Genomic DNA, 21446 nt, shown 5'->3' on the forward strand with positions numbered 1-21446 from the left:
ATCCCACTTGATCATGGTGTATGATCCTTTTAGTGTATTGTTGGAGTCAGTTCACTAGTATTTTGTTGTTTTACATCTATGTTCATCAGTGATATTGGCCTGTAATTTTCTTTTTTTGAGTGTGATATCTTTGTCTGGTTTTGGCATCAGGGTGATTGTGGCCTCATAGAATGAGTTTGGAAGTGTTCCTTCCTCTTCAATTTTTCTGAATAGCTTCAGAAGGATGGGTGTTAACTCTTCGCTAATTCACCTGTGAAGAAGCCATCTGGTCCTGGACTTCTGTTTTGGGGGAGTTTTTAAATTACTTAATCAATTTTAGTATTGATAATTGGTCTGTTCATATTCTAATTATTCCTTGTTCAGTCTTGGGAGATTGTACCTAAGAATTTGCCTATTTCTTCTAGGTTGTCCATTTTATTGGCATATAGTTGCTTGTAGTAGTCTCTTATGATCCTTTGTATTTCTGTGGTATTGGTTGTAACTTCTTTTTCATTTGTGATTTTATTGATTTGGGCCCTTTTTCTTGATGAGTCTGGTTAAAGGTTTATCAATTTTGTTTATCTTTTCAAAGAAACAGCTTTTGGTTTCATTGATCTTTTCTATTGTTTTTTGGTTTTGGTTTTGTTTTAGTCTCTATTTCATTTATTTCTGCTCTGATCTTTATGATTTCTTTCCTTCTACTAACTTTGGATTTTGTTTGTTCTTCTTTCTCTAGTTGCTTTAGGTGTAAAATTAGGCTGTTAGAGACTTTACCTGTTTCCTGAGGTAAGCTTGTATCTTTATAACCTTCCTTCTTAGAACTGCTTTTGCTGTGTCCTATAGGTTTTTGGGTCATTGTGTTTTCAGTTTCATTTGTCTCTAGGTATTTTTTAACTTCCTCTTTGATTTCTTCAGTGAGCCATTGGTTGTTTAGTGGCATGTTGTTTAGCTTCCACCTGTTTGGGTTTCTTGCAGGTTTTTTTTTGTTTTTTTGTAGTTCATTTCTAGTCTCATAGTGTTGTGGTTGGAAAAGATGCTTGTGTGATTTCAATTTTCTTAAACATACCAAGGCTTGTTTTGTGACCTACCATGTGATCTATCCTGGAGAATGTTCCATGTGCAGTTGGAAAAAAATGTGTATTCTGCTGCTTTTGGATGGAATGCTCTATCAATATTAATCAAGTCAAGTTGGTCTAATGTGTTATTTAAAGCCTGTGTTTTCTTACTGATTTTCTGTCTGGATGAGTTGTCCATTGGTGTAAGTGGGGTATTATGGTCCCCCACTACTATTGTGTTACTGTCACTTTCTCCTTTTATGTCTGTTAATATTTGCCTTATATATTGAGGTGCTCCTATGTTGGGTGCCTATGTTTACAATTGTTTTATCTTCTTACGTACTGTCCCTCTTTGTCTCTTGTAACAGTCTTCAATTTAAAGCCTATTTTGTCTGATGTAAGTATTGCTACTCTTGCTCTCTTTTGATTTCCATTTGCGTGGAACATGTTTTTCCATCCCCTCATTTTCAGTCTGTATGAATTTCTAGATCTGAAGTGACTCTCTTGTAGGTAGCATATATATGCGTCTTGTTTTTGTATCCATTTAGCCAGTCTGTGTCTCTTGGTTGGAGGATTTAGTCCATTTACATTCAATGTAGTTATCAGTACATATGTTCTTACTGCCACTTTTTTTTTTTTTTTGGCTGTGCAGCATGTGGGATCTTAGTTCCTGGGCCAGGGATTGAACCCACGTCCCCTGAGGTGGAAGCACACAGTCTTAACCACTGGACCACCAGGGAAGTCCCATTAATTATTTTGGATTTGTTTTTGTAGGTCTTTTTTTTCCCTCTTTCCTTCCTTTGTTCTGTTGTGATTTGATGACTATCTTTAGTATTATGTCTGGATTCCTTTTTCTTTTTTGTGTTTATCTATTACAGATTTTTGGCTTGTGGTTACCATGAGGTTTTGGTATAGCAGTATTTATATATACATGATTATTTTAAGTTGCTGATCTCTTAATTTCCAATGCATTTTAAATACCCTGCATTTGTACTCTCCTCCCCTCACAATTTCTGTTTTTGATATCATATTTTACATCTAATTGTTTTTGTTATCCCTTAACTGCTTATTGTGGATACGGATGATTTTACTACTTTTGTCTTTTAACCTCCCTTCTAGCTTTGTGTGTAGATGATTTCCTACCTTTACTGTATGTTTGTCTTTACTGGTGAGCTTTTTCATTCTGCAACTTTCTTGTTTCTAGCTGTAAACTTTTATTTTTCACCTAGAGAACTTCCTTTAACATTTGTTGAAAACTGGTGTGGCGGTGCTGAATTCTTTTAGCTTTTGCTTGTCTGTAAAATTTTTGATTTCTCCATCAAATATGAATGAGAGGGCTTCCCTGGTGGCGCAGTGGTTGAGAGTCCACCTGCCGATGCAGGGGACACGGGTTCGTGCCCCGGTCCGGGAAGATCCCACATGCCGCAGAGTGGCTAGGCTCGTGAGCCATGGCCGCTGAGCCTGAGCGTCCAGAGCTTGTGCTCCGCAACGGGAGAGGCCACAACAGTGAGAGGCCCGCGTACCGCAAAAAAAAAAAAAAAAAAAAAAAAAAATATGAATGAGAGCCTTGCTGGGTAGAGTATTCTTGGTTGTAGGTTTTTCCCTTTCATCACTTTAAATATATTGTGCCAGTCCCTTCTGGCCTGAAGAGTTTCTGCTGAAAAATCAGCTGATAGCCTTATGGGAGCTCCTTTGTATGTTATTTTCTGCTTTTCATATTCTTTTATAAATTTTGTCATTTTGACTGCAGTGCATCTTGGTGTGTTCCTCTTTCCTGATCTTGGGTAACTCTTTCCTTTCCCAGGTTAGGGAGGTTTTCAGCTATTATCTCTTCATATATTTTCTCAGGCCCTTTCTCCCTCTCTTCTCCTTCTGGGACCCCTACTAGTGCACTTGATATTGTCCCAGAGGTCTCAAATTGTCCCCATTTCTCTTCATTTTTACTTTTTTCTGTTCAGCGGCAGTGATTTCTGCTACTCTGTCTTCCAGCTCATTGGTCCGTTCTTCTGAATCATTTAGTCTACTATTGATTCCTTCTCGTGCATTCTTCATTTCAGTTACTGTATTATTCATCTCTGGTTGTTCTGTTTTCTAATTCTTTGTGAAAAACTTCTAACTTCTTGCTCTGTGCATCCATTCCCCTCCAGAGTTCTTTTGATCATCTACTCTGAACTCTTCGTCGGGTAGATTACCTATCTCCATTTCACTTAGTTCTTCTTCTGGGGTTTTATCTTTTTCCTTCGTCTGGAACATAATCTTCTGCCGCATCATTTTGTCTAAGTTGCTATTTGTATTTTTATGTATGTGGTAGGTTGGTTACATTTCTTGACCTTGGAGAAGTGGCCTTCGGTAGGTGTCCCAGCACTGGCACCTGCAGACTGTTTGGTGGGGCCAGGTCTTGGCACTAATGATCCAAGATGTCAGCCACCAGCCCCAGTAGTGTTCACACAGCTGAAAGTTCCCCACTATGTCTGCCCCCAGTGTCTATGTCTCCAGGGTGAGCTGCAGCCACCCTCCACCTCTCCAGGAGACTCTTCAAGACCTGCAGGTAGGTCTGGCCCAGGCTCCTATCAAATTACTGCTTTCGCCCTGGGTCCCAGTGTGCATGAGGTTTTGTGTGCACCCTTTAAGAGTGAAGTCTCTTATTTCCCCAGTCCTGTGGGCCTCCTCCAGTTAAGCCCTGCTGGCCTTCAAAGCCAAATGCTCTGGGGGCTCATCTTGCTGGTGCTGGGCCTCCAGACTGGGGAGCCTGACATGGGGCTCAGAACTCTCACTGCTGTAGGAGAGTCTCTGCAATATAATTATTCTCCAGGTGTGTGTTGCCCACCCAAGGGAGGGGTATGGAATTTTGATTATATCATGTGTATGCCCCTCCTGTCTTGTTGGGGTTGCTTTTTTTAGAAGATCTTTTCTGGTAGGTTCCAGTCTTTTTCGTCAGTAGTTGTTCTGCAGATAGTTGTGATTTTGGCATGCTCGTGAGAGGAAGTGAGCTCAGGGTCTTTCTACTCCACCATATTGGCTGTCAAATCTTTCATTGACTTTAATTTTAAAGAAGTCTCAAGCTTAGCATCAATATTTTGTATTATGAAAAATATTACCTCTCTGATTGCTTTGTCTTTTTTTTTTTTTTCCACTGCACAGCACACAGGATCTTAATTCCATGACCAGGGATTGAACCTGTACCCCCCTGCAGTGGAAACATGGGAGTCTTAACCACTGGATCACCAGGGAAGTCCCTGATTCCTTTGTCATAGCACCTGAACAAATATTTGAAAATTAGTACTCATATTACAGTGATGATAATGACCAAAATGCACACCCTGGTAGTAGTCCCTGAAAGAGTCTTCCTATTCCAGATAGCAATCAGAAAAAATAAGTTTTGAAGTGGGTCATTCCTTTTTACATACATTCTGTAACCAAGTAACCTTCGGAATTATTCTGTTTATTTGGGTTTCACCTTTTCTGGGGTGTTAATATATATATAGCAGGAGCTACTGGCCATTACACATATATCTCCTTTTTTGTTAAAACAAAATTTAAAGCAATTTTACTTTCTCGTATTATTCTTGTTAAAGAATGTAGTGCCTTCTGCTGGGAGGCTACGTCTAGAGTTGTCTCACTTGCCATTACTATTCCTAAAGTAAGAGAAAGGTTTCATAGTTACAAGAGGAGACCTTATGACCATAAGGTGGCAGCTGCTAGCAGATAATGTTTTGAGAACAGCTGGTCGTGTCCCTGAGTCTGATACAATTCAGAAAATTTAAGTTCTCAGTAATACAGGAATACGTCTGAAACCATGTCCACGATGGACACCCAGCTCCATTTGGATGCCTGAACCATGGTTATTCTATTTTTTTAAATGCATTATTTCATTTAGTGGTTAAAGCGGATGTATGATGTATGTTTAATAGGCCATAAACAGACTGTTTTGATTAGCCTAAAGTTCAAGTTAAATCATGTGTACGCCAGAATGACATCCCCCTACCTCAATATGTGAGAATTTCCTCCATCATTTTCCCCTTTTGATTGCAAATCTTTCTATAGAAAGCATTGATGATCAAAATATCTGTCCCTCGATGCCAGGGTGGTAGTTGCCTACCCTAGTTATCCTGTCCCTCAGTGCTAGGCCTACTTTTGTGTGTACACACATTTGCCTAGTTGTCCACATTGGGGGAAAACTGACAGTAAACAAGCTCAGAGCTAGATTAATGGGGAAGCATTTTATAGGCTATACATTTTATCAATTATACTGAATTGTCCCATAAACATTGTACATGTGCTTCTAACAACAGACTTAAAACAAGCAGTGATACATGTCATGATTAGTTATACTCTGTGACAGCTTTACTAGAGAATGTTCTTTCCATTTTAATACGGAGACAAACATTTGGTAAACAGTTTTATGAGGTCATTAGGGTTTCTATTATAATTCTTTAATTTCTTACCAAGTTCAGCTGTATGATCTAAAAGTTATCAGAAACCTGTACTTGTCCAAAAGTCCTTTCTATGAATCGTCCTGAAGATGAAGCATTTTTGCAAAAGCATCAGAGTGAAACAATAACTCTCCATGGATGAAAAAAGACTTAAAAAGGCACAGGTAAAGATCTGATTAAAATGCAATTGGACAAACTTAACCAAGTTGATATACAACATTTTAAGATAATAGCTAAAATTGACTGATAACATAGTATCAGGACATATTCAAATTTTAGGAACTTCATATAATTTCTAGAACACTTATACTAATGACATTTATCCATACAGTATAACCTAAGAATGTTTATCACCACTTATTTGCCAATGCTTCTCATGTAATTTATTATACCAAATAATTCTAATTAGTTTAATATTTCTCACTGAGATGCTTTACGGGCCCTTTGAAACATCCCAAAGAGAAAGAAAAACCTATGAAGCTTACAATCTGTTATCAAAAGCAGCTCAATATTGCAGGAAAACTTTGTTCTCTTAACAGAGAAAATCAAACTCCAGTTTGTACCAGCCTACTTTTAGTAACAAAATTTATTTACTTAATTAAATTGAATCTAATCTTAGCCAATGTTGACCACGAACAAAAAAACTCTTTCCTCAAGGTTCCTTTTCCACAAACATTCTATCCCTTTCTGTATCCATATTAGTTTGTCCCTTATTTTATTTCTCATCCAGAAACAACCAGCTCTAGGATAAAATTACTCTTCTTTTCACTTAACAAAATATTTCCATTCTTTATACCTGCTCTCATTGACAACATATATACTACTTTCTTTACATATTGTAGAGCTTCCCTTACTATCTTTAGTAGTTTAATTGCATATATATTGTAATTTTTAAGCTTTAAAAACCTTATTCTCTAGCAAAAACCAAGAAGCAAGCAATTGTGAACTGTTTCTTACATCAGCATTTCCTGACTGGCACATTTAATGAAAACATTCCATAACCTTTAAAAACATACATTTTCTCATAGCATAATTTCTTTAACATGGTCCAAGACGTTTGTCTGATAAACATACGTTTTTAGCTTTTCTCTCATAAGAAGATAGGCAAACTTAGACTTGCCTAGCAATCAATATTCCAGTATTTTATCTTAATTAAAAATGATCTAGACATTCAATGAATTCTCATCATTTACCTTAATTTAGTAAAATTCTAAAATTTCAAGTTACCAACCTCTGGAGAAATTAAAGCATAATTATTCCTAAAGAGTTCACCTAAAAGCTTCTATCCCATTTATCTCTATTTCAGTGCTTATGAAAATATCATCATACCAAGTTAATTTTTTTGCTGACAAATTTTACAGCAGATATAATATGAACTTATTTGGCTTCTATTAAATCTAGGTATGATAAAAGTATTATATTTAATATTGATGACTCTAAAGACATTTCTGTATTAATTAAACCAACAAACTGTAACTTTAATGCCAGATATTAATTTAATATTGAATATTCCCCAGATCACGTGAGAGTTTGTTGTATTTCTGAGATTTTATATAGCACTTCATTTCTTTTAAGCAAATTAAATAGAGCTCATTCATAGATTCATTTTTACATGAAGACAGAATCAGAGATCTCATAGCTTTATTTTAAAACTTAGTCATGAATCAGACATTATAAAACTCATTAGTTTATAAATAACAGTTGGAGTAAGTTTACTCACTTGAATTTTAAGCCTCTTCTCCCTTTTTTCCTTTCAGTTTCAGGTTCTACTTATTAACCCAAGGCTATAGTCTCAGGCATTGTGGACTGTGTTTGCATTCCAAGTACATGATAAGAGTTATAACTTAAAGCTTTCTCCTAGGAATACTTTTGTTCTCTCAGGGTCAGAATTTTGAAAAAATAGTTTATCAAGCCAGTTTTCTCTGAGTAAAAAAAGAACCAGTTTTGGAATTTTTCTCAAGTCTAAAGAATATTGTGGCCACACAGTGTTGGAAAAATCATTTTCTTTCTATCTCTTTGTAGGAGCATAACTAAAGCTCTCCCAGTTTTGCAAAATACATCCCAGGGGAATACGAGATGGAACAGAGCTCCAATTCCCGCCCCCCTTTTTTCTCATTTTGCGGATATTTCCAGAAACACATCAGAACCAGGCAGAGTGTTATCTGGTGGCCTTTCAGGGTTGTAGTTCCCTAGCATGAGAATGGAAAGTTTCTTATCTGGAATTCCAGACAGGGGTGCAGATCAGCCTTGGTCTAACAGGGAGTTTTCCAGTTACCACTCAGGCAGTGCTGGATGGCTGAGGGACTCCTCGACCCAGAAGGGGAAATCCAATTAAAGTGGCATTCCACTTAAAACCAGATGACCAAGTTTTACGTCTCCCCTCCATACAGCCCCCGCCAAAAGGAAAATTCCAAGCAAGGCAACCCAGTAGGGAAGAATACCCTGGTGTAGTCACATAGGAAGTTCTGCCATTTACCAGAGAGATCTCATGGACCAGACCAGATCAGGACCAGAGCCTTGTTTCCTTCACCATTGAATCAAAACTGCCATGAGCCAGCAATGTCCAGTCAGTGCAAGCACTTGGGGCTGCTCCTGAGAAAAAAGTGCTCAGGCAGCTGCTGGACAGGATCCATGAGCTGCCAATGGCCAGGGGCCAGTGTGCCATTAGCAAGATGCCCACTTGGGATGGAAGGCCCACCTGGGTCACCAAAATTGTTTTCCAGCCAAATTTGGGTCCACTCGCCCAACATGCAGCAAAGCCAACCTACTGACACTGGGTTGTGGTGAAGGAAAGTACAGCATTTATTGCAAGGCAACCAACATGGGGCCAAGCAAGGAGAATGGGCAGCTCGTGACCAAAAGACCCAAACTCCCTGATGTCCTTCAGGCCAGGGTTTTTAAAGACAAGGTGAGGGAGAGGGTCATGGGTGCCATATCAGCCTGTGGACATTTGTCTGATTGGTGGGTGGTGAGGTAACAGGGTGGTATTTCAACAGTTAACATCATCAACCTTCTGATTCTAACCACTCTAGGGGTCTATATGCTTGTGGTCAACATGCAGTTAACTTCTCCACCTGGTGAGGGTTTAGTATCTGCACAGCAACTCAGGATATAGTTCAGGATATTACTTATAGCCCTTGAGGAGGAACTAAAGGTCCTTGAGTTCATTTAATGGCTAAATTATCATTACTTTGACTTGCTTGACTGTTTTCATTTGTTTCTGCATTTTCTCAATTCTCTGATTAAATTTGCTCTTTGCAAATTGGGGAAGGCCTAGCAGGCTAAAGCTTTTCTACAAACAAGAGGCAGGGGACACGGGAGGGTGGGGTCTGTCACCACAAAGGCCCTGCAGGATCCTGCTTGGTTTCAAGCACTTTTCCATATCAGGTACTGTGCAAAGTACCCTCAGCCACAACTCTGATACTCAACTCTAAGCAGGTGCTGTGCATACCCTCTTTTACATCTGAAAAACAGGAACAGCAAGGTGGTCATTTGCCCAAGGTCAAACTACTAGCCCAGCATCACACCTGAGGTCACCACTTCCAATGCTGTGCTCATGACCCTGCTGTGTTTCCACCTGCTTTTCCCACCAAGGGCTATGATTCTGAATCCAGTCCTCACATCACCAAGCACTCAGTGAATGCCCAGGGCTGTGCGTGCAAAGTAAACATCTCATCTTGGCTCCTGGTCAAATACATGTGTAAATAGTTCAAAAAAATCCAAAGCAATATAAATATCTAGGAATTTGTAGTAAGCTGTGAGCTGGTGTCATTCAAGAACACCTTCATGGAAGTAGATTTCAAGGTAGGTTCAGAGGAGGGAGGGGACCCAATATGCCCCAAAGTGTGGTCTGATGACACCTGGATCAGAATCATCTGGGCCAATGCCTAGACCTTGGTTTTGATTCCAGTGAGAGAGTGGGCATAGAGGGAACTTACCTCAACATAATAAACGCCATATACAACAAACCCAGAGCTAACATCATTCTCAACAGTGAAAAGCTGAAAGCATTCCCTCCAAGATCAGGAATAAGACAAGGATGTCCACTGTTGCGACTTTTATTCAACATACTGGTGGAAGTCCTAGCCACGGCAGTCAGAGAATAAAAAGAAATAAAAGGGATCCAAACTGGAAAAGAAGTAAAACAGTCACTGTTTGCAGATGACATGATACTATACATAGAAAATCCTAAAGATGCTACCAGAAAACTACTAGAGCTCATCAGTGAATTCAGTAAAGTTGCAGAATACAAAATTAATACACAGAAATCTCTTGCATTCCTACATACTAACAGCAAAAGATCAGAAAGAGGAATTAAGGAGACAATCCCATTTACCATCGCATCAAAAAGAATAAAATAGCAATAGGGACTTCTCTGGTGGTCCAGTGGTAAAGAATCTGCCTTACAATGCAGGGGACTTGGGTTCCATCCCTGGTCAGGAAAATTGGATCCCACATGCCACAGGGCAACTAAGCCCGCATGCCACAACTACTGAGCTTGTGCGCCTCAACTAGAGCCTGCATGCTGCAAACTACAGAGCCCACAACTAGAGAAGAGAAAACCCACATGCCACAACTAGAGAGAACCCCGCGCACCACAATGAAGAGCCCACATGCCACAATGAAAGATCCCGCATGCCACAATGAAGACGCAATGCAGCCAAAAATAAAAATAAATATATCTTAAAAAAAAAAAAAAATATATATATATATATATATATACACATATAGGAGTAAACATACCTGAGAAGACAAAAGACCTTTACTCTGAAAACTATAAGATGCTGATGAAAGAAATCGAAGATCACTCAAATAGATGGAAAGATATACCATGTTCTTGATTGGAAGAATCAATATTGTCAAAATGACTATACTACCCACAGCAATCTACAGATTCAGAGCAATCCCTATCAAATTACCAATGGCGGACTTCCCTCATAGTCCAGTGGTTAAGGCTCCACACTTCCAATGCAGGGGGCACAGGTTTTATCCCTTGTCAGGGAACTAAGATCCCACATGCTGTTGGCCACGGCCAGAAAAAAAATTACCAATGGCATTTTTCACAGAACTAGAACAAAAAATTTTTAAATTTGTATGGAAACACAAAAGACCCCAAATAGCCAAAGCAATCCTGAGAAAGAAAAATGGAGCTGGAGGAATCAGGCTCCCTGACTTCAGACTATACTACAAAGCTACAGTCATCAAAACAGTATGGTACTGGTGCAAAAACAGAAATATAGATCAATGGAACAGGATAGAAAGCCCCAAAATAAACCTATGCACCTATGGTCAATTTATCTATGACAGAGGAGGCAAGAAAATACAGTGGAGAAAAGACAGTCTCTTCAATAAATGGTGCTAGGAAAACTGAACAGCTACATGTAAAAAAATGAAATTAGAACACTCTCTAACACCATACACAAAAATAAACTCAGAATGGATCAAAGACCTAAATGTAAGGCTGGACACTATAAAACTCCTAGAGGAAAACATAGGCAGAACACTCTTTTGACATAAACTGCAGCAATGTCTTCAATCCACCTTGTAGAAGTAATGAAAATAAAAACAAAAATAAACAAATAGGACCTAATTAAACTTAAAAGCTTTTTCACAGCATAAACAAAATGAAAAGACAATCCACAGAATGGTGTTGCCTACCCCATTTGCCAACAAAGTGACCAACAAAGTATTAATCTACAAAATATACAAACAGCTCATGCAGCTCTATATCAAAAAAAAAAAAAAAAAAGAAAGAAAGAAACCAAACAACCCGATCGCAAAATGGGCAGAAGATCTAAATAGACATTTCTCCAAAGAAGACAAAGAAATGGCCAAAAAACACATAAAAAGACATCAACATCACTAATTATCAGAGGAATGCAAATCAAAACTACAATGAAGTATCACTTCTGTCAGAATGGCCACCATCAAAAAGTCTACAAACAGTAAATGCTAGAGAAGGTGTGGAGAAAGGGAACCCTCGTACACTGTTGTGGGGAATGTGAATTGTTACAGCCAATATGAAGAACAGTATGGAGCTTCCTTAAACTAAAAATAGAGCTACCATATGATCCAACGATCCCACTCCTGGGCCTATATCCAGAGAAAATCATAATTCAAAAAGATACATGCACCCCAGTGTTCACTGCAGCACTATTTACAATGGCCAAGACATGGATGCAACCTAAATGTCCATCGACAAAGGAATGGATAAAGAAGATGTGGTACATATATATGATGGAATATTACTCTACCATAAAAAAGAATGAAACAATGCCATTTGCAGCAACATGGATGGACCTACAGATTATCACACTAAGTGAAGTAAGTCAGACAGAGAAAGACAAATATCATATGATAGCACTCATATGTAGAATCTAATTTTTTTAAATGATACAAATGAACTTATTTACAAAACAAACAGACTTACACATATCGGAAACAAACTTGTGGTTACCAAAGAGGAAACGTGGTGGAGAGGGATAAATCACACTGCTATATATAAGACAGATAACCAACAAGGGCCTACTATATAGCGCAGGGAACTCTACTCAATATTCTGTGAAAACCTATTTGAGAAAACAATCTGAAAAAGAATGAATACATGTATAACTAAATCACTTTGCTGTACACCTGGAACTAACACAACACTAAGTCAACTATACTCCAATAAAATTTAAAAATAAAAAATAAAAAAAGGTAATGAGAAATTGCTCTAGCTTTTTAATCAAAGGGAGTTATGACAGGATTATTTTTGATAATCTGACAAGAAGTGGAACAGAAGGAAAGGAAGACCAGTTCAAAGGTGAGTGTACTTAGTACATGGTGAAGTATCAGTTAATAATAAACATTTAGTGCCTCACAGGTTTCTATGGGTCAGGAGGTGGGGTGCAGCTCTAGCTGGGTGGTTCCAGTCTGGGTCTCTAATGCAGGTGGCACTTAGTTGAAGGCTTCACTGGGGCCAGAGGATCTGCTTCCAGGACGGCTCCTCCCATGTCCGCACAACCTGGCATCCAGCTTGCCCCAGAGCACATCTTTCATGGCAAGCCTGGGAAGCCACGCCCATGATGGGGTATTCTGCAGTATTTCACTGACCCCACAGGTCAGCCCTTTCTATGGAGGAGGCCACATGTGGGCGTGGTCAGCAGGAGACAGCCAGCCACCCCACGCAATAAGCACCTAAACCAGACAGAGACGGTGAAATGAGAAGACAGAGAATTGATGAGACCTTTTAGAGCAATATTTGGTTTCCAAATGGCTACAGAGAATGAGCAGGGGGAAGACGTCTCAAATACCTCAGGTTTTGTACTTGGGAAATAGAAGGAGCACTGATTAGAAAGCAGGGAGAGGAAAGCAGTTTGGTGGAAGGGACCAAATTTAGTTTTATTTATGCTGATTGAAAGATATGGTGGAATTTCTAAGAAAGGGGTTGGCTTTACAGAAACTTTTTCTGTAAAAGGCCAGATGGTAAATATTTCAGCCTTCATGGGCCTCTTAGGTCTCTTGTCACATACACTCCTGTGTGGAGGGGTTTATTTATAACCCTTAAATATACAAAAACCATTCCCACCTCATGGGCTGTGGTTTGCCAAATCCTGCCCTAAGCAAACTGTCCTATAACAGCTGAAAACACAAGCATAGAACGTGATGAGAAGTCAAGGCCAGAAATCCAATTCACTACTGAGTCAGTGTCCATTCATTTCTTACTGCCTGATTCTTTCACTGTTGATAGTTAACTCTTACTAGTGATTATAGAAGTTTTTTTAAAAAACAAAACATACCATTGTTAAAAAAAAAAAAGTATGTTCCATCAGTGAAGCCCAGTGTTCCCAATTCCAGCCCCACCAGTGGTCCCCTCGAGGGACTCTGCAGCCCAGCGACAGGCCAGCACAGGCAGAAACAGCGCTGTGGACCGGGAGCCATGAGACCTTCACCTCACTTTCTGGTTGGATACTTTGAGGTAGGTCCCAGTGTCCACACTTTACAGACAGGAACAAAGCTCAGGGGTCACGTGGTCTGCCCGGTTCACTCCCGCACGCTTTTAGCCCCACGGTGGGCTGGCAAAGTGCTCTCTCCCTAGCCGCCAGAGTCACCAGAACAACCCTGCCTCTCCTTTGGATACTGAAGTTGTAACAGAACCTGTGAAAATCTGTTCTTAATATATGGGCATTCACTAAGGCCTAGCCGTAAGTGGAGGTCCGCTAGGGAAGACTACTCTGGAAGAAAATGTAACTCGTAACAGACACCCAGCAGGTAACTCCTACATCAAAGCACCCCGTTCCTTAACATGAGGACAGAAATGCTGGCGCAAACAGTCACCCACTCTTACAAAGCCAAAAGACACTGGCTCAAATCAGAGACATTTGCAACAGTTGGTTCTAATGCCAAATGGGCAGAAGACTCTTCAAAGGATATTCAGCACCATCGCTTTTCCTACAAGAAGAGAAGCCTCTGATCCCAGAGCCCCTGGCACTGCTTCTACAGTAACGGCGAGGCGGGGCCACCCGACCAGGAGGCTGGCGCCTACACAGACCACGCGATGGCCTGGGGCCCAGCTTCCGGAAAATACTCTCGGTTTCTCTTGAACATCAGCCCACTAACTTCTGGTTTATCTGCATACTTGACACAGTAACTAGTGCATTTCAACTTTATTCCTACCAGACTTCAGGGCCACAATAACAGGGATGTAACACAGGAAACTTGAGGAAAGGCAGCAGAATTCTGGATTTCTTTCTATGCTTTTGGCAAAAAAATAAACCTTACGCAAGTAATACATTATCAAAATAAACACCTCCTCCTGATACTCATTTCTCTAAAACACTAAACTGGTTGGTTTGGTTAAACATAAAAATGTATCCCATTTCATGTTCAGAAACTAAAATGAAATAAGGATGCTTTATGTTACTATATACGTATAATTAAAAACACATGTCTGTAATTAAGTCTAAGGTCTGTGGTCAGTGGGAGATAATGAAATCTGACAAATTAAGTGATGTTTGTAGAACACGAGACTTGAGTACGGGCAGGTCGGTGGAGGCTGGGCAGAGGCCATGCCCAGCCCTTGATGGAACACAGGGCTCCTGGGCCACTGAGCGCCAGGCCTGGTCTGAGCAGTCACAGCCGGACCTGGCAGGAGCCCCGGGGCTGAGGCCTGGAATGTGTCATGTTAACAAGCTCCAAGGCCAACCTCAGCCTCTCACGTTTAAAACCTACTCCCGCCCTCTGACCGGTCATCCTTCCTGAGAATCCGAGGCAAATATCCACCCAGCAAACCTGCGGATCAGCACCCACAAGAACTTTCCATTTGAATGTGGGAGGTTACGGAGTGTGAGAAAGCCATTCCTTTTTCACCCTGATACTTTGGTTTCTAGGGAAGGGATATCAAAAGTTTAACTTCTTGGGGCTTCCCTGGTGGCGCAGTGGTTGAGAGTCGGCCTGCCAATGCAGGGGACACGGGTTTGTGCCCCGGTCCGGGAAGATCCCACATGCCGCGGAGCGGCTGGGCCTGTGAGCCATGGCCGCTGAGCCTGCGCGTCCGGAGCCTGTGCTTGCAAAGGGAGAGACCACAACAGTGACAGGCCTGCGTACCGCAAAAAAAAAAAAAAATGTTTAACTTCTTAAAAAATCTTTCCACCAAAAAAAGAAAGGTGAAGGTGAACAACAGGCCCGCATGTAGCAAATTCAGCCCCTTTCCAGAGTCCTTCTCCTCAGTATCCCCAGGCACGCATGCAGTAACCGCGAATGTTCCCTTGGACACACATGTAGAGCGTGTGTGTGCAGCCCCGGCTGTCAACTTGCTGCCTGGACTCTGTGTCTCCTGTCCTGGGTGCAGGGAACCACAAGGCTAGGTGCCAGTGGTGCTTCAAGCCCTGGCGCAGGCGGGGGCTGCCAGCCCCACCAGCTCTGAGTTCAGGCAGCCGATAACCCACTCCAAGGCCTTGTGACCCGGCTGAGAGAATAGCAGTGAGGATCCTCCCAGGGAAAAAGGCCTCGGTCAGGTCCCACCGCGCTCATGTTCTCCAGCCTCCTGCCTAGGTCATCTCAGGAGAGGGGGCCGCCCCTGGGTGCTGGGGGTACCTTCTGAAGGTCAGTGCAACAGCAGTGTTGACAGATACTCATTAAGAAACGCTAGCAGAGAGTATTTCTCAAATTAGAAATCAAGGTTAAGTTTCACACGACCATCCACACTCAGCTTCGTGTATTCTGTCAGACAACATTTGCTACTGTACTAATGGTGAATTCCAAATACAAATAAATATTGAATCCACTTCCAGACCAAACTGAAAGTTACAAAGCCAAACTCTTTTGCACTAAACAAATTTTGAAGATAATCACTACTGCTTTCTTAATGACTAACACCCCCCAAGGAAAAAATGTATTGATAATGGAAAACATAGGAGAATAAAAACCCAGCACATGCATGTGCTTATTTTTACCCAACTTCATTCTACCAGAAAATTAAAGAGTCCAAATAACTGACATTTACAACTGTCCTTGCCCTAAAAATGCAATCTTCCTCCAAAACTATGCAGGGGATTTCTGCACACCATAGCCATTGTAGAAGACTCACAAGAATCCACCCTTTCTGGCACTTTTATCCCTGCTTCAAAAATGTGGTTTGCAGGGCTTCCCTGGTGGCGCAGTGGTTGAGAGTCCACCTGCCGATGCAGGGGACACGGGTTCATGCCCCAGCCTGCGAAGATCCCACATGCCACGGAGCGGCTGGGCCCGTGAGCTATGGCCACTGAGCCTGCGCGTCCAGAGCCTGTGCTCCGCAACGGGAGAGGCCACAACAGTGAGAGGCCTGCGTACCACAAAAAAAAAAAAAAAAAAAATGTGGTTTGCACAGACTCACAGATACAGAAAACAAACTAGAGGTTACCAGTGGGGAGAGGGAAGGGGCACAATAGGGGTGGGGGATTAAGAGGAACAATCTACTACGTATAAAATAGAGAAGCAATAAGGATATATTGTACAGCATAGGGAATATAGTCAATATTTTATAATAACTATAAATGGAATATAACCATTAAAAATTGTGAATTACTATGTAGTACACCTGAAACTTATAAAAAATACTGTAAATCAACTATACTGCAATAAAAATGTATGTGTATATATATATATATATATTTGTAAAAACCATGGTTTCCAAAATGACAAATATTCATGTCTCCCTCTAGAACAGAACTCCCTACATGACAACTTTAGACCATTACCTCTATGAGATTATACAGAGTTACCTAGAGGTCATGGAACAAGAGGTTCACTGCAGAAAAGGGTCACCCAGTGTAGAGGGCAATGCTTCGCGCTGAGTGTGTCAGAGTGAAGCCCCCAACACAGACGGACACAGAGGAAAGCTCCCTTCACACTCATCTCTATAGACAGGAGGGAAGCAAGGACAGGATGCCATAATGAACAGGAAAGATTTAGAAATCTAGAATAGTTTGCCAAGATAAAAACTAGTGAAAAAGTTGGAAGGTTTGTCAATTTTGTTAATCTTTTCAACAAAACAACTCTGGTTTAATAATTCTATTATTTTCCTATTCTCTATTTCCTACTCAGCTTACAAGTATTTTGTTAAGGATTTTTGCATCAATATTCATAAAGGATATCAGTCTGTAGTTTTATTTTCTGGGGGTGTCTTTGCCTAATTTTAGTATCAGGCTAATACCTATCTCTGAATGTTAGGATGTATTCCCTCCTCTGTTTTTTTGGAAGAGTTTGCGAAGGATTGGTGTTAATTCTTCTTTAATGTTTGGACTTTTCTTTGTTGGGAGGTTTTTAATTACTGATTCAATCTCTACCTGTTACAGGCCTGTTGAGATTTTCTGTTTCTTCCTGAATCAGTTTTGGTTAAGTTGTGTGTTTCTAGAAATTTGTCCATCTCACTTAGGTTATCTAATTTGTTCTGGTATAATCATTCATAGTACAGGCATAACTTGGAGATATGGCAGGTTCAATTCCAGACCATGAAAATAAAGTGAATATCACAATAAAGTGAGTCACAAGAAATTTTTGGTTTCCCAGTGCATATAAAAGTTAATTTTATGCTATACTGTAGTATATTAAGTATGCAATACCATTATGTCTAAAAATATATATACATACTTTAATTTAAAAATACTTTATTGCTAAAAAATGCTAATTATCTGAGCCTTCAGCATGTAGTAGTGACATCAAAGATCACTGATAACAGATCCCCGTAACAAATATAATAATAATGAAAAAGTTTGAAATATTGCAAAAATTACCAAACCATGACACAGAGACATGATGTGAGCAAATGCTATTGGAAAAATGGTGCCAACAGACTTGCTTGAGGCAGAGGTGCCATAAACCTTCGATTTGTAAAAAAAAAAAAAAAAATGCAGTATCTGCAAAGTGCAGTAAAGTGAAATGCAGTAAAATGAGGTATGCCTGTATTTTCTTATATCCTTTTACTTCTGTAAGGTCTGTAGTAATGCCCCCGCTTTCAATTCTGATTTTTTTATTTTGAATCCTCTTTTGTTCTTGGTCTAACTAAAGGCTTGTCAATTTTGTTAATCTTTCAAAACAACTTTTGGTTTCAATAATTCCATTATTTTCCTAGTTTCTATTTCATCTCCTCTCTAATCTTTATCATTTCTTTCCTTCTGCAAGCCATGGGTTTAGCTTCTTCTTCATTTTCTAGGTCCTTAAAGTCAGGTTAATGATTTGACAGCTTTCCTCTTTTTTTAACATATGTGTTTGTAACTATGAATTTCCATCTGAGCACTGCTCTCACTGCATAAGTTTTAATATGTTGTTTTCATTTTCATTCATCCCATTTTATGATTTCACTTATAATTTCTTCTTTGACTCACTGGTTGTTAGATGTATGTTTTTTAAATTCCACATTTGTGAATTTTCCAGTTTTCCTTATGCTACTGATTTCTAACTTCATTTCACTGTGATGACAAAAGATACTTTCTATGATTTCAGTCTTCTTAAATTTACTGACACTTGGTTTTTGGCCTAACATATGGTCTATCCTGGAGAATATTCCATGTGCTCTTGAGAAGAATGTGTATTCTGCTGTTATTAGGTGAAGTATTCTATATGTGTTAGGTCAAGTTGGTTTACAGTGTACTTCAAATCCTCCATTTATTTACTGATCTTCTGTCTATCCAATAATGGACATTCTATCCATTATTGAAAGTGGACTACTGAAGTCTCTATCATAGAATTGTCTATTTCTCTCTTCTGCTAATGTTTGCTGAATATATTTGAGGGTTCTGTAGTGTGGTATATATATATCTTTCTTTGCCTTTTGTAACAATTTTTGCCTTAAAGTCCGTCTTTTCTGATATTAGTGTGGCCACCCAGCTCAGCTCTCTTTTAGTTACCATTTTCATGGAATATCTTTTTCTATCCTTTCACATTTAACCTATTTATCTCTTTGGCTTTAAAGTGAGTCTTTTATAGGCAGCATATATAGTAGGATCATGTTTTTTCATTCATTCTGCCAATCTCTGTCTTTTAATTGGTAAACTTAATCCATTTACCTTTAAAGTAAATGTTAAAGATGTACTAACTTCTTACATTTTGCTATTTGTTTTCTATAAATTTCACTTTTGTTCCTGAATTCTTTCTTCACTGCCTCCTATTATGTTTGATTTTCTTCTAGTATAACATTTTGATTCCCCCTTTATTTTTTATATAGTTTTTAGTTATTTTCTTACTGGGTATCCTGGTAATTATAATTATCATCTTAAATTCATAAAAATCTAGTTTGAATTGATACCAGTTTTAGCTTCAATAGTGTATTAGTCAGGGTTCTCCAGAGAAACAGAACCAATAGAATGTGTGTGTGTGTGTATGTGTGTGTATACACACACATACACACATACACACAGGGATTTATTTTAATGAATTGGCTGCTCTACTTTTGGAGGCTGCGAAGTCCAAAATCTGCAGGGTGGGTTAATCAAGATTCATTCAGCGCCCCACTTGTTGGTTTAGGTATTTGACTAGAATCCAGAGTTCTACAAAAGTTGATTCTGTCATACTTTTTCTTGCTAGTTTATTGACTGTTTCAATGGGAGGACTATTTATTGATTTGTTTCAGAAGTGGGAGCACCCACCTCTACCATTTTCCATGAAGTCACTATTTATGTACTTTTTTAACCTTTAATTTTGAAATTAATGTAGACTCACTGGAAGCTGCAAAGGTAGTACAGGAACAGCCGACATCCCTCAGTAACGTTTTACATAATTGTAGCGCAGCATCAAAACCAGGAATTTAACACACATAGTGCAGCACAGAGAGCTTTAAAAAGATCACTTCAAGCAAGGCTTAGCTGTATGAAATTTCACAGCAGGAACAAAGAGATCCTGAAAGCTTTCAGAGAGAAAAAAAAGCCACATACAGAGGCTCAGGAATTGGAGTGGAAAACGATGGTGCAGTGCCTTCAAAATTCTGAAAGTATCTTTATCTACAGCTGTATGTCCAACCAAGCTCTGAGTGAAGAGTGGGAACAGAAGGGACATTTTCAGATGTGCCAAATCTTGGAAGCTACTATGGGGTGTACTTCCCCATCCTGTGGTAGGAAACAGAGAGAGGAAGGCAGGGAGGCCAGGAGACAAGGGCTCCAGGAGGGGAGACGGGCCGAGGAAATGGCCAGGAGGGATGACAGCCACACAGCTGCTAGTCAGAGAGAGCAAGACCGGCCTCCAGGAAGTACAGCGCCAGAGAAATGAGAAAGGGATGTGCTACCTACGGGGTCTGACCTTGGAAAAGGATGTCACAAGGTGCTGCAGAGAGCAGGCGAAGAGGTGAAGAGTATGGGGGACTCAGCCAGAGACTTCTAAAAATAAGATTAAACAGATGAAGAGGATAAGACAGTTACTACCTTCAAGGAGAAAAAAGCTATGTAAGAAAGAAAATGTAGGAACTTCCCTGGTGGTCCAGTGGGTAAGAGTCCGTGCTCCTGATACAGGGGGCCCAGGTTCAATCCCTGGTCAGGGAACTAGAGCCCACATGCCGCAACTAAGAAGTCCGCATGCCACAACTAAAGATCCTGCATGCCGCAGCGAAGATCCCACATGCCGCAAATAGGACCCGGCGCAGCCAAAATAAATAAATAAATATATTTTTTAAAAAAAGGAAGAAAATGTAATTACAGTACACTTTTTCACTTGGTAGTAAACAAGTTATGTATGTTTTAATTATGGAACCAATGTGCTTTTAACAATAAGTTACAATATAGCTACATTGGAGAAATGGGAGAGGGGAAGATTTAAGAGAGAAAATAACCATCTACCATGGCAGGAAGTCAGCAGATAAAGTCTAAAATTGTTGAATCAAGAAATAGCAGAATATGCTTCTTTATTTAGAAATCTAACAGTAAATGCCAAAACTATCAAAAGAGTGAACAGTCCCCTCAGAAGGGTAGAAGAGTGCTTTGCAGAAGAGGTAAGAGGGATTGTTTTCGTCATAAAACTTTTAACTCTATTTCACCTTATGCTATGTGCATAAAATATTCTCATAAAAATAAAAATGAATTTCATTTCATTTTGGATTGGAAGTACTGTTATCAAAGAAAAAGCAGTATCTAAAAAAACCACAGTAGCATATAGTTCTACCCATCCTTTATAGAGGAGAGCTTCTCTAAAGTTTTTATAATTTGAAACACACCAGAAGAGATACTACATTTTACTTTTGAAAATGAGAAAATTAGAACTCCCAGTGGGAGGTACCTTGACACTAACAGGACAGCTGAGAGCTTGAAATCACAGCCCTTTCGCTGCGACCTCCTGATAGTGGCTGCAGGTGCCTGCGTGGTGAGGAGCAGCACAGGCTGCGGTCCGGCCGGGGGCCCCGGACAGCGGGACAGTCTAGTTGCAGCCCAAGGGCAGAGCACGCGGCTATGCCCACCAATCCTAACTGTCCCTGTGTCGCCATTGGGGTGGACACCCCGACTCTAGCGTGTGCAGATCTGTGACGGGGGTAAGACAG

At 40.0% G+C, this 21446-nt stretch overlaps 1 protein-coding gene across 5 annotated transcripts in view; it reads right to left on the reverse strand.

Moving 5' to 3' along the window:
- The window catches only part of PRELID3A (PRELI domain containing 3A), an 86241-nt gene that overhangs the window by 18435 nt on the left and 46360 nt on the right, over positions 1 to 21446 (reverse strand). The window contains exon 5 of one of the 5 annotated variants that reach the window (XM_081253243.1): positions 5045 to 5550. The exons of 3 other annotated variants lie outside the window; for them this stretch is intronic. In XM_081253243.1, the coding sequence (XP_081109369.1) occupies positions 5498 to 5550 (53 nt within the window). In that variant the 3' untranslated portion in view covers positions 5045 to 5497. Of the gene's footprint in view, positions 1 to 5044; positions 5551 to 21446 lie in introns of those variants that run through there. One more of the 5 variants, XM_081253241.1, reaches the window with a different exon arrangement.

Source organism: Mesoplodon bidens, assembly GCF_964165515.1.
Source record: "Mesoplodon bidens genome assembly, chromosome: 13".
NCBI classification, from domain to species: domain Eukaryota; kingdom Metazoa; phylum Chordata; class Mammalia; order Artiodactyla; family Ziphiidae; genus Mesoplodon; species Mesoplodon bidens.